The sequence below is a fragment of the Falco rusticolus genome, chromosome 7 (genome assembly GCF_015220075.1).
Source record: "Falco rusticolus isolate bFalRus1 chromosome 7, bFalRus1.pri, whole genome shotgun sequence".
NCBI lineage: Eukaryota > Metazoa > Chordata > Aves > Falconiformes > Falconidae > Falco > Falco rusticolus.
In genome coordinates, this window is record NC_051193.1 from 10,737,354 (window position 1) to 10,749,816 (window position 12,463).

At 39.7% G+C, this 12,463-nt stretch overlaps 1 protein-coding gene across 13 annotated transcripts in view; it reads left to right on the forward strand.

Annotated features, from left to right (window-relative positions):
* Positions 1–12,463, forward strand: part of AKAP13 (A-kinase anchoring protein 13) — a 224,658-nt gene that overhangs the window by 178,483 nt on the left and 33,712 nt on the right. For 10 of the 13 annotated variants that reach the window (XM_037396022.1, XM_037396024.1, XM_037396025.1 and 7 more), the window contains 5 exons: positions 795–978; positions 2,240–2,348; positions 6,437–6,562; positions 10,562–10,604; positions 11,865–11,970. In XM_037396022.1, the coding sequence (XP_037251919.1) occupies positions 795–978; positions 2,240–2,348; positions 6,437–6,562; positions 10,562–10,604; positions 11,865–11,970 (568 nt within the window). Of the gene's footprint in view, positions 1–794; positions 979–2,239; positions 2,349–6,436; positions 6,563–10,561; positions 10,605–11,864; positions 11,971–12,463 lie in introns of those variants that run through there. The other 3 variants (XM_037396032.1, XM_037396033.1, XM_037396034.1) reach the window with 2 other exon arrangements.

A 12,463-nucleotide genomic window follows, 5' to 3' on the forward strand; every position in this document is an offset into this window, starting at 1 on the left:
TGGCCAAACCTTTTATTGCTACCAAAAAAAAGCAAAAGTTTGGTATTTTATTTAGCTTTGAGTGACTGGCTCCATTGGACAAGACCTAGTTTCCTCAGCAAATAGTAAATTAAGATTGATTGGCTGATGGAGACAACATCTGTTAAAACTTAAAAAACTAAAAAACCAGAGATAAAAGGAAGAAAAGAAACCAGCTTTGGCAGAAAGAAGGGCATTATCAGTGCCAAAGCTTTGTGCAGTGGCAAGTGCTAAAGAGATTCAGAGGATGTGTCTGCAGAGGTCAGTGTTACAGGCAGCCTAGAGCTGAGTTTGTGGCTGCTGGGAGTGCTGTCGGTCCAAGACAGGCAGCACAGTGCTATACAAGGTAGTTTAATTTGGGTGGCTTTATTCCAAGGGAGAGCCTAACCAAAAGCTAGCGAAGAGAAAATATGTGAGAATATCAAAATCTTTAAAAGGAGTGTTTCTAGATGCTCCTGTGCACCACACAAGAAGGGGAGGGAGGAGGAAATAACCAGGAAAGACTATTGACCAGGAGCTGGAATGGGCATTCAGGCAACTACTGTGTCCCGTTAAAGGCACCAAGATGCTGCTATTTGTTCTGAAGGAAATAGAACCCCCTCCACTGCTATCTGCACTTGGTCATTGAGAAGTTACATGCTGACACATAACATCAGCATTTCCCTGCACAGTTCCGTTAGAGGTTGCCTTATGTTTTTACACTTGAAGGTGCTATGTGCTGAAAGACACTGGTCTCTGAGTGTTAGCATCTAATAACCTCCGTGGTTTCTCTTCAGTTACAGCCTAGAAGGCCTTGCTGGAGACTCTGGTGAGAACAAGAAGCCCTCTACAAACTTGGAGGCTTCTTCTCTGAGCTCCAAAGATCTCGGACAGAGTCCGCTTGCCGGCAATCAGTGTGGGTCCCTGGTCTTGCTCACTGAAGAACTCGAGCAAAGAGAAATCAGAGACTACAATCACCAGGTAAAGCTGTCCAACTATTGTTAGATGTCTAGAAAATGCTACATCAGTGTTTTGGAAGTCATTTTGCCAAGTGACAGTCTCACTGTGAAGGCTTCCACCCTATATATTTAATATTATTAAAATCTTCCACCTTTAACATGTAGGAGTTTCCACTGTGTTAAATTTGCTACTTGGTTCTTGGGGCAACATGGTTGATGGGTGAAGCCTTAAAATGAGAACAAGAAACTTCCCAGTTTTCTTCCACTGATTGCATGAGTAATCATGGAAAAGTTGTTAACTTTTTAGCATGGATATAGTGTTAGTATCAATTGCAGGTATTACAAGGCTTCCACAATTAATGCTTGTGCTGCTTTTTGCAGTCAAGAAATACACACAAGTACCAAATGGTAATTTATCTGCAAAAAGTTTCAGGTTTATTTTCGTATCGTAGGAGGACAATAATATTTTTTTTTTCATAGCTGTAACCAGAATAAAAAGGCTCATTATCATAAGCAACAGTTAAGAAAAATGTTAATTGCATATTAAGAAAATTTAGAGTGATCTCTCTGGAACAGAATTCCACGATAGCTATTTAGGACAGATTGGCCACAACACTATAAGAGTCTTTGCTTATTTTTATTAAAGAAGCAATTCTACTTCTAAATACTCTAAAACCCCTGGATTTCTGAGTTGGAACTTTTAGCCATAGTATTTTCTGGGTTCATGCCAGAATCGTTAGACAGCCAGTCTGTTTACCTCGTAGAGTCACTGCCATACATCAAGGCAGTAAACGGGTCTTACAAGATCTGGCCTGTGGAGCTATTATGTCAAGACTCTCATGTTTCTCTTGCTTTAAGGAATAGCATTTTTGGGGAACACACTGCTAAGCATCAGCTTTTTGACCATGTTGAACCACAATCTAGTTTTGCTGAGGAGTTGGAATCCCAGCAGTAATGTCAGTGGCCATCAGACAGTTGGTAACATCCATCTTGTAGTATCTTGCAAGAAGATTAAGCAGCCAGTGTCTCTGTTACACAATTAGTTGTCATGCGCTTACAAGGCAAAACAAAATGTTACATTTCACCTGTGTGGCACTGATCACAGTTTTTGTGAGTGGTCCTTGCATTTCTTACCTGCTAGCTTTTACTGGGATCATTTACATTTTCCCCTGTTTGAAAGTGAGAATTTCAGTGAACGTGAACACTGAACTGTGATCTGAAGTTAGGATGGTGCTGTTGTTCTTGATATATTTGCTTAGTGTGGGTTTTTTTCTGTTCTGCAGATGCATCAAACATCACAGCCGCAAGGATTTAATTTCTGTTCTTCCACTGTTTCATCTTCACTGACCAAATCTGTGTCGCTAATGTCAATTAGTAAACCAGTGCTGGACAGTGAGTAACACATTTTCCCTTACCCATTCTACCAACTGTACTAAGTATATCTTAATATGTTCCCAAGGCAGAATTTGACAGTACCTGCTCTTGCTTTCCTATATTATGTGAAATTTATGTTTCACTGCTGCATGGAATTGTGGGGGGAAAGGCATAACTCATTCAGTTTAGATCCGTGGTTTTTCTTCCCATCTGTTTGGGTTTTTTCTTTGTTTTTTTTGTTGTTGTTGTTGTTGTTGTTCTCAATTAGAGTGCTGGTACAAAAACTATTGAGTTATTGAGTTAATTATTTTTTTAACAAGTTTGAATTTTGCATCCTGTCAGGATTTCTTCCTTTGATGTCTGGTAAATTCCACTTGAGATCTTATTTTTTGAAATTTGATATATGGAAACTTGAGAACGCACGTCTTGGTCTCCTTGGCAGAGTTTGTTGCTATTTGAGTGAAATGTTTTGGAGCAGTTGGATATAATTTATTGAATCTCATTCCTGAAGAAAATAATAAAACATGATTAGGTGAAATTTTTCAGTTTAGCTTAATTGAAGCGATAACAAGCACTTAATTTTGCGACTTCACTGCATTGATTCTTTCAGCTGAAAAAATCATTCAGAAGGCTACAGCTGGATGTGCTTAGGAAGGGCCATGTTACATATGTTTTCATTTTATTAATTACCAGCCAGAAACAGTATTGATGTTTTAGATCATGTCTTGTCACTCAGTGATGGTCTCTGATCTTTTCCTCTTTATTAACATGATTCTTCCTTGCAATGCTGAACGAGGGAAAGGTGCTTTTAAGAAAGGTGGTTTATTCATTTAGGAGGCTTGCTAGAGGAAGCTCACAGATTATGCTTTGTAAGAGACGTTTTTAAATTCTTCACCGTCGTTCTTCCGTGATTAATAAGCATGTGGCCCGACGGATGTGTCCCTCAGCAACAGTAACCAAAACACGGGCAGATCTGCCCTGTGAGAATGCTGGCTCCTGCTCCCCGCAATGGCTCACCCTCTTTCCTCCTTGGCCTGAAGGCCTTCTCTTCTTACTTCTTTTTTTCTTTTTTTTTTTTAAGTGACTGATTTATTGGCATTGTGTCCAGTTGCTAACCAAACACCAGAAATAACTCAGCTAGCTCCCCGAAAACGCACTGTTGGTGGTGGAGAGAGCCTGGCCAGCTGAGGCTCGCCTCCCTCTCCCTTGGGGTTTTCCTTCAGGCCCACAGAGGGGGGCGGCAGCAGCGGAGGCTTTGTGCCGCCATCTTGGAACTGGGCAGCTCGCCGCCTTTCCGCTCTTCCCTGTCTTACAACCCCCATTAAAAATGCCGCTGAGGCCTGAGCTTGGTGGCAGACAGGTTTGGTTATCCCATCTTCTTCTAGAGCTGGCCTAGCCACAATGGTCTCATTGAGAGAGACGGAGAAGAGAAGATGGAGTAAGCTTTCCAGAGGGGCTGTGGAAGAAATAGCAGGGTTAGTCTTCTGCTTTGAGGCAAATGTCTGTGAGTTTTGGACACTGAAATTAAAAATCACTAATGCTTCTGTGAGCTTTCTTTTCTCAGTCGTTAATTTGTGACACCTCAGAAAGGCTTCATTTTTATAGGAGGGTGGTTTCTGAAAATCGATGCATTTGAGGTGGTTGATGTGAGCATCCAAAAAGATTACTCACCTTGAAAATTTAGCTCACAGATTCTTCTCCCAACTCTGACACTTTGCTGACTTTGGAAACTTCAGTAAATTGCTTCATTCTTCCTCAGTCACTTTGGAAGAGGAGTAGTGTTACTTGAGTTGCAACCATAAGTACACGTGAGGTAGTTTAGTGCCTTTTACAAGGAGATTTGGTGTACAAATTCCCTTGTATCACCTAGGATGACATCCATGTTATTGCAGCAGAATGCTTCAGGGTTATGCAGGAATAAACTCTTGATTTCATGGAGGTGAATTCTGGGAAAACTTCTAACTGTTCATTCCACTTGCATAATTTTGTGGTAGGTGTTTAAAAAAAAAAAATCTCTGATCCCTGCAAGTGTTTCTCAATGGGAAGAAAGCAACGTGTTCTGCACAGCTTCAAAAAACAAATCCACATGAATAAACATATGGAGGTTTTCTCTTATTTTTCCTGTTTATTGTCATACTTACTGAGGCAGGAGCAATTTCCAAGACTGAGTTTCTAGCCCGCACTCCATCTGATGTCTCAGATGTTCCAAGAGCTGCTGTGGCCATTCACAACTGTGTTAATCCTGCAGCATTTTATAGAGGGAGGTCACAAGAGCTGTTGGCTGGAGTGCTCGGAAGACTGCTTTCGGCTTTGGAATAGCAAATTTCCAGTGTGGAGCATTGTTTAAAAGCCAGGAACTGCTATAAATAAAACCACTGAAATGGAAGTTGAATTCAACTGCGCTGGAGGAGGTGGTTCTATTTACAGTAAAGTATTATTGTTCATCTTGACTTTTAGTCTAAATAGACAGTAGACTACAGAAGAAAGAAAGCAGTGTTGCCTAGTCATGTTCTTCAGGTCTGAGACACTAGAACAACTCCTTTGAAAGGCAGTCTAAACAAAATTAATGCATGAATCTTGCTAATATTTCTTCAATTTAAATGCCTTTCATTGGATCCCTCTAGGGTTGTTCAGCTTACATTGGAAAAGTATACACATAATTTTAGTCAAATAGCCTCTAGGCGATTGGCATTTATGACTAATGGCTGAAGGAAAATTTCAGGGGAGTTTGCATTGCATTGGGTATTCCTCGGATAGTATTTTTATATGCTGAATTCAGTTTTGGGGTATGATACCAGCAACAGAAAAAATTCTCTTTGTAGCTGTAAGGACATGTTTTATTCAAAGTGTGTAGTAATTCCTGCTTCTTTCACTTGGAATTTTAATACTGATATAGTCTTTAGCCTCTTTTCCTTGTTGTGCAAGCAAATTGATTTATCCGTGCCATGGAATGATTTAAAAGTTCCTGAACATATACACTGAAGGTGTTTAATGTAGATGCTTAGTGTAGGACCCTCAGGTCAGACCTATCCCAGGGGCAGTTTCCCCACTGTCTGTCACCTTTCCCGAGGACACACTGATGTACTGTGTGAGCAGTGGGTATCCAGCAAATTGATGTTGGTCAGCTCAGAGATTTCCACCTGTGCTTGTACAACAAGGTTTGGGAAATACAGCCCTTGGGCATCTCCATAAAAAGCTGTGTAGCAATTTCAGTTAAGAGTGGCTAGATGGCCTCTACATCTCTTTTGAGAGAAGATTGTACTTAGAGAGAATTGTTGCAAAGTTGCTGCTCTGCAGGAGCTGCTGTTAAAAATAAATTATGGGAGATTTGATGTCACAGACTGATTGCTGAGTTTGGCACTGTTTGGTAGACATCTTCCAGACAAGAACAGAAGAGGGTGCAGAGGGACTTCTCGTGTTTAAGGCAGTTTCTTTAAAACATGGGCTGTGATTTTTAGAAGAAGGCAGAAAAGATGCTTGTTTTTTCTGTTCTATTTTGGAAGAAAGGAAAGGAAATGTAGTTTCTCCTTTTTAAAGCTGGAAACTTTGACGGGCATAACTTTATCAAAATGTTTGGGATTTTTTGGAGATAGAAGTGGCAAGAACCTCCCCAGACAGATGAAGTCAATGCTTCAGATGAAGTATCCTTGCTAATATCCAGCAGCTTTGTTAATATAAATATTTTGGTTTTAACCGCAAAAAAAACACCTTTAAACAAGTATCTTCACTTCTAGTTTGATTCCCTGGCAGTTATTTCAGTGAAGCAGATGCCCTTTGTCCAGAGATCCACTATTTTGTTGGTATTCTGTTTGGGAAAATAAGTGTTCACGTGTACATCTTCATTAAGAGGTCCTATACAAGATGCCAGCAAAAATAAGGAAAACTTTAAACCTCAAGTCATGCATGCAGTGAGACCTGCATCCTCTGAAACCTTCATCCTCTGCACGTTCTCAATTCTTTGTTTCTTATGCCTTTTCTGAAGCCAGCTGCTTTGCAGACGTTTCCTTTGCTTTGGTTTTAGTTTGCTTTGGCTGCTTTCCTCTCCTTTTTATTATTAAATGCATTTTCAAGCATGCTCTAATGTCTGCTGTTAACCCACTTCTCAGCCCAGGGCCGGACTCGACCATCGAGACGAATCTCCTTCTCCTTCAGCATCTCTCCACTCATTCCTAAGTCTAAAACTCTCTTTTCTATTGGCTCTTCTTCCAGTGATGATGAGGAGAAGTTGGATAGTAAGTAATCGTTTTCTGTGCGTTGCAGCCATTATGGGTGGAATCAAAGGGAAATCTGGTTTTCTCCTTCAGACGTTGAAGTTTTACCTTGCAAACACTGAACTAACCTTTCTGTTGCATGATGTCTAACAGCATTAACTTAGTCGTGAATGCTAACTATTAGAGGAATGAAAGGATTGTAATCCAAAGAGTCTTGTACATCAGCACCATCGTATTTCATCAGGTTAGTTTTGGTCTGTATCCATGTGGCAAATACCATCGTATGCCACTGACCAGCAATATAGTTGTTAGCTTTTCATTAAAACCAAAATACTTGTCTGGAGATTGTTGCAGTACATGGAGTTAACAGAAGGGGTAGATTCTTATCCGTCATAGGTGCGAGCGAGTACATTCCTCGGTGGAAGCAGGAGAAGAGGAGAGAATCCCTGATATTCTGAAAATCTTGGTTGCAACTTCACAGTTCCCCTACTGAGCAAAAAGCATGCATTGCAGCCAAACACCTAGAATCATTAAGGTGTTCATATCTAGGTCCTGATACTATAATCAGAACAGTTTTGTTGGGGAATAGGCAAGTGTTATATGGTAGCTTTTTATTCCTCCTATGAACTCCATTGCTAAAAGAAACCCAACTAAGGCAGAAGATTGAATTAATTTAGACTCCTCTTGTTTTTTTAAATAGGTTTATCAAAGATAATTGAAAATGTTTCCTATTTCTTAAGCATGTTTTATTAGTCTGTTGAAATAAACCAGAACATGTAATTCTTTATCTAAAGAGAAAATTCATAGCAGCTGCTTTAGTTGGTTCAAATCAAAGGTTTGCAAGGAAACTAGCCCACATCCCTCATGTCTGTACTGGGATGGGGGAAATTGCTTTTCAATTCAGCACATTGTGGCTGCTTCCTGAATTTCAAATAATCTCCACACCATCCATGTTGTAGGTATCTAAATTCTCTTCCTTTCCATTCCCAGTCTTCACTGTGGGTTTGTCCCTTCCTACAGGAAAGTCCTGTGCTCTTCCCAGGTGCGGTCCTACCCACTTCCATATTTAAGCTCCTTCCTCCTTCCCCTTTGCTCTGTCCTTCTCTTCTGCCTTTAACAAAACTCATAATTCATGGTCCTCACAAAGTGAACTGCAAACACAGCTGTGCGTTGATGTCACACTCACACGGTAAAAAGTACGCTTAGCTAAACTGTTGGTGGATTTGGGGTTTTGATTTTTTTTTGGGGGGGGGGGGGAGGGGGCACACAGTGGAGTTTTGACTTATTTTTGTTTGTTTTAAGCATCTAACCAGTTAAGTAATTTCTAGTAGTCAGGTTAGGGTATAGCAGTTTTGGTGGTGGGTATTTCTATTAGCCAGTACTTATCTTCTCTCCCTCAATAGTGCTGTTGTTGACAATGAGCATTTAAAATAATGTCAGATACTGTCTCAAACAAAAATGTTGCTTTCTTTACCTGTGTGTTATTCCCTCATATTTGAGGGTACTGTGGTGACTTTATATAAAGGTTGGTTTAACCATAGCTATTCATAAGACTGCTTTGGCAGTGGGCATTTTTCATGTAGTAATCCCAGAACAGTTTGTTTATTTTTTCACGTCTTCAGGGTTCATTTCTCATGAGAGGATGGATGTGTTAGCATTGAGATTGTGTTCGCATTTCATTTATTCCTCCTCAGCCTCTCCATGCCTGTTTTTCTCTAGCGTATAGAGAACTATTTGCAGTTTGCTTGATATCATGATATATTTAAGACGTGGATTTCATGTGGCTGGACAAGCCAGTCTGCACAATTTAGAAAATTATTATGAGGCCTTCGGTTTTCTTGACCCACAAATTTTTAATTATTGCCAGCATTAAGCAGTTGCAAGCTAGTTTCTTTTGTTTGCAACATCCTAGTCCAGTCACTGCTTTCTGCATAACAGACCTTGATGAATTATTTCAAGTCCAGCTACCATATGAAATAATTTTGGTGAGTGATGCTTTTTAAAGCTTTAGGTGTTCAGATAAGTACACCAAAATTTGGCTGCTAACCCATATTCTTTGGACACAGATAGCAGTCCTGGCCTTTGAACAAAACTAACTTTTTTTTGTGGGTTGTCAAGTCAGTTTTAACATTTCAGTTTTGAACCTGGTCATGATAGGAAACACAACAATTATGGAAATAAACCTTCCTTCCCCTCTTCTACCTCAGAAAAAAGACCCTGAAGGTGAGAAAATGTGTGCTTTTCTGTGTTTATCTTCATGGGCTTTATAGCTTATAGCAGAGTGTTGATTATATGATGTGATATTGTAACCTAAAATATGAAATCATAAACATACTTTAACCTTGATTTTTGTCTGGATCCATTTTGCCTGCCAGTGTCAAGAATCCCCCATTTTTAAGATAAAACACTATTGCAGTAAAAGATAAATAGTACATAACTGAAGTTCCCATGCAATGCACTTTCTCGAGCTACTGAAAAAGTCACAAATATCAAATTATTCCAGCTCTTGATGCAGTGTTTGTTCATATTTTTTACCTTAACTGCAAAGAAACAAAAAAGTTTGTGAAATACTTAGAATCGAGTCAGACTGATGAATCTATTAAAAAAAGGAAAGACTAAGGAAGCTTAACCCATGTTAAAAGCAAACGAGCTGAAACATGAACCAGAGTCACTGGAACATTAACCAGGGATTTGGGAGTCTGTAAATTACTTGTGTGATCTTACTAGGCACTTAGGTAGTGGATATTATGTGAAAACCGAGGACAGTCCTGAAACTGAATAGTAGATTTCATTTGATATATGTTTCATTATTCTTATGTGTGATGTATTTGGCATAGATCATAAATTAGATAAAAGATTTTGCAAGTGAGATATTAACAGAGATCTCCAAGCAGGGATTAGGTTGTGGGGTATGCCTGTATTTTGGTTTCTTGATATGTAGAAGTGATTCTTCTGTCTCAAGCTGTGTTGATACTTGAACCAACATTCAGAAAATGTGTAATTTAGAATCATAAGGTATAATATTGTATGCACAGTTTTTCGTAATGCACTTACAGCTTTTGGATAGAGGACCATCTTCACCTCTGACGTGAAGTGGCTTTTTTGCATTCACCCTTAGCTTTAATATGTTAAGGTATTGAAGCCAAAGTACTGTTTTTCTTAAAATGTATATGCAGAAGCCTAATAAGATCAGTTGTGCTGCTTCTTGAACTTCAGATAGGACTGCAGACTCTGCTTGTAGTGAGGATTTTTTGGAGTCTTGACAAGCTCAGTTACCCTGGAGAGAGCCCTCTCTCCTCTGGATCATTTCATCCTGATTTTTCAGTATTCTTCGATGGTTCTGGTAAATGGTGTCAGCTACCTAATCTGCTCCAAATGCATTGTGCAAGCAGGTTTCTTGTGCTATAAAGAGAATTTGTGTCATTGGCAGGGCTTCAGCGTCGTGTTAAAAGTCAGACTTTCCTCAAGCACAGTGTTTTGTGACTAAGCCCTAGGCTGGTAATGTTTCATGGAAAATGAAATAAGGCTTCCCTTGTTTCCCTTACCCTTTATGAAGTGCTTCAGGATTTTGATGGGAAAATGAACTATAATTTTATCAAGCAGAAAAGTTTTATACATGAAACCCGGATGTGTTGTACAATAGATTCTTTCTAGTGGTGCATAAATAAAGGCATTGTGGCAGAATAATTCTCATTTATACCTATTGTCATTGAGTTGGCAGTTCTGATTCAGATACCCTGATTTACCGGCAAATTTAAGAGATGCACATCCTTTACTTAATAACTGAAGAACAATAAAAATACTAAGTAGGCTTTCACCTCCATATCTAATTTGAGAGCACCTACAGATACAGGGAAGAGGCTTTATCGTGAGCACATAAAGTCTTTTTTAAACATTCACTTCGGAAAATATTTCCCCTTCCTCTTGAACCATCCAAATATGCAAACTGTGTTTTTGAAAATCAGTGGGCTAAGATTGCAGTCTAACATGTTACCTCCTCACCCCTCCAATCTTTTCCAGGTACGCAGACGTTCAGCAGCCCCCCGGGTTCCTCCGTTCAGAGGTACAGTATTCTCTTCTGGTGAGACTCCTGCAGTGGGCTCTGTTTTGGGCATCCAAAAGCCTTGCTGGCACCATTGCGCTTCAGCTGAAATCACAAGTTGTCAGACTTGTGCAGATCAGGCTAAAGAATATTTTAGATCATAGAATATGAAAGTCTGTTCTAGGTCTTCTCTCTAACAAGGCTTTGTGTTTATTCATAGCTAGTAACACATCAGATTATCTGTTATTGAACAATTATCAGTTTACCCGGTGTTATATTTCACACTAAAAGTAGTTGTTGCTCCCTTCGGTTAATTTTGTCTTACATTTCTGTAACAAAAGCCAAAATGATTGTGGTTTTGTATGTTGCTTTTCATCCCTGCAAGCTGCAGAGGAGATAATCTTTCTGGTGGGTGCTGGCTTTAAAAGCACTTTCCTGGAGGAAGGGCTTTTGAGGCACTGAAGGAGCTGGGTGTCTGGTCTCTGTGTCACTCCGATTAGCTTTGGCTTTGTTTCATGGCTGGAGGCTCTCCACCTCTGCTGGCTGCTGTTTTCTCCTCCTTGGTTTCATATGTCTTTCTGTTGTTCTGCTTTTGGTTTGCGTTATACTTCCTATTGACAGACCATGACCTTTTTCTTTAATGCAGTAAGTTTTCTCTGTAATTTCTTATTCTTCCATAAAAGCTGAAGAATTCATAGGCTTGTGCATGTAAAGACTGGCACAAAATAGCTGGCATCCCAGAAATGCAAAACTTTATACAAATAACCATTGCTATTTATTACTTAGCATCGATATTCTCATTTCTCAGGAGAGGCTTTGCAGACAGTGTGGTTTCTGTTAAAGACACTGTCTTTACAGAGTTCATTAAATGTCTTTCTCTGAAAGGAGATTTCTCTGTAACAGATGTGTGCGTGTCTATCCCTTTCTGTCTGAAATGATTAAATGACAAGACTGACCATGTATCTGAAATATTTGCCATGTAAATGGGCAGGTGCTGAGCTGGTTAGTGGTTATTTGGCCACGGGAGCAGCAGAGGGTGCTCTGGCATGGTTAGAGAATAGACATTGCTTCAAAACAGGTAAAAGGATTCCTTGAAATACACGACAAACTACTGCATTGGCATTTTGTCTTCACTTTGCCTTTTCCAGTATAATGCCATAAAGCAACCCATGACACAATTGGATAATAAATGCATTTGTCCTTTAAAAAAGATTCTATTCCTTTAATAGATGCTCTGGGAGGGAAAGAAATAAAAACAACCTCTTTCTTTTTCGATTTCAGCATATCTGAAGAGAGCAGCAGTGTCCCTACTGGTAAAGGCGTAACAAAAGTCAGTCGCACTTTCAGCTACCTCAGGAATAAAATGTCCAGCAGCAAGAAAAGCAAAGTAAGTGCTTCTTGTGATTTATACAGCCATGAAATACCCACAGTAGCAGAGATGAATTCTGTGTTTCAGTGTGTTTCCATAGGGTGCTATTTATGTCTTTGCCTGACTTTTCTTTTTTCTTCCTGTTTTCCTTTTGCGAGGGGAGGATTGTCTATGGGGTAATAGGGAATAGCTACATGGGAAGTCTTAGCGCCCCAAAATTGAAATGTATCTGAGATGAGTTTTCCTGTGCAATGTTTTTGCCTCTCTTTCCCCACAGAATGAAGCTTCGTTTATTATAGAGAGTAGATTGTGCTCCAGCATGTGTTATAGCTTTGCAGTGATTAATGGGTCTAATTTTTACAGAACTTGAGAAGTGTTCAATAAAATGAGGATGGGAGCTGTAAGAAGAGACTGGCTGCCAAAGACTGCATTGTGTTTCCCTTTTATTTTTACCTTTGCCACAAGGTTCACATGCACTGCTGGACAAATCGCTCAAACCGTGACCGTTGGT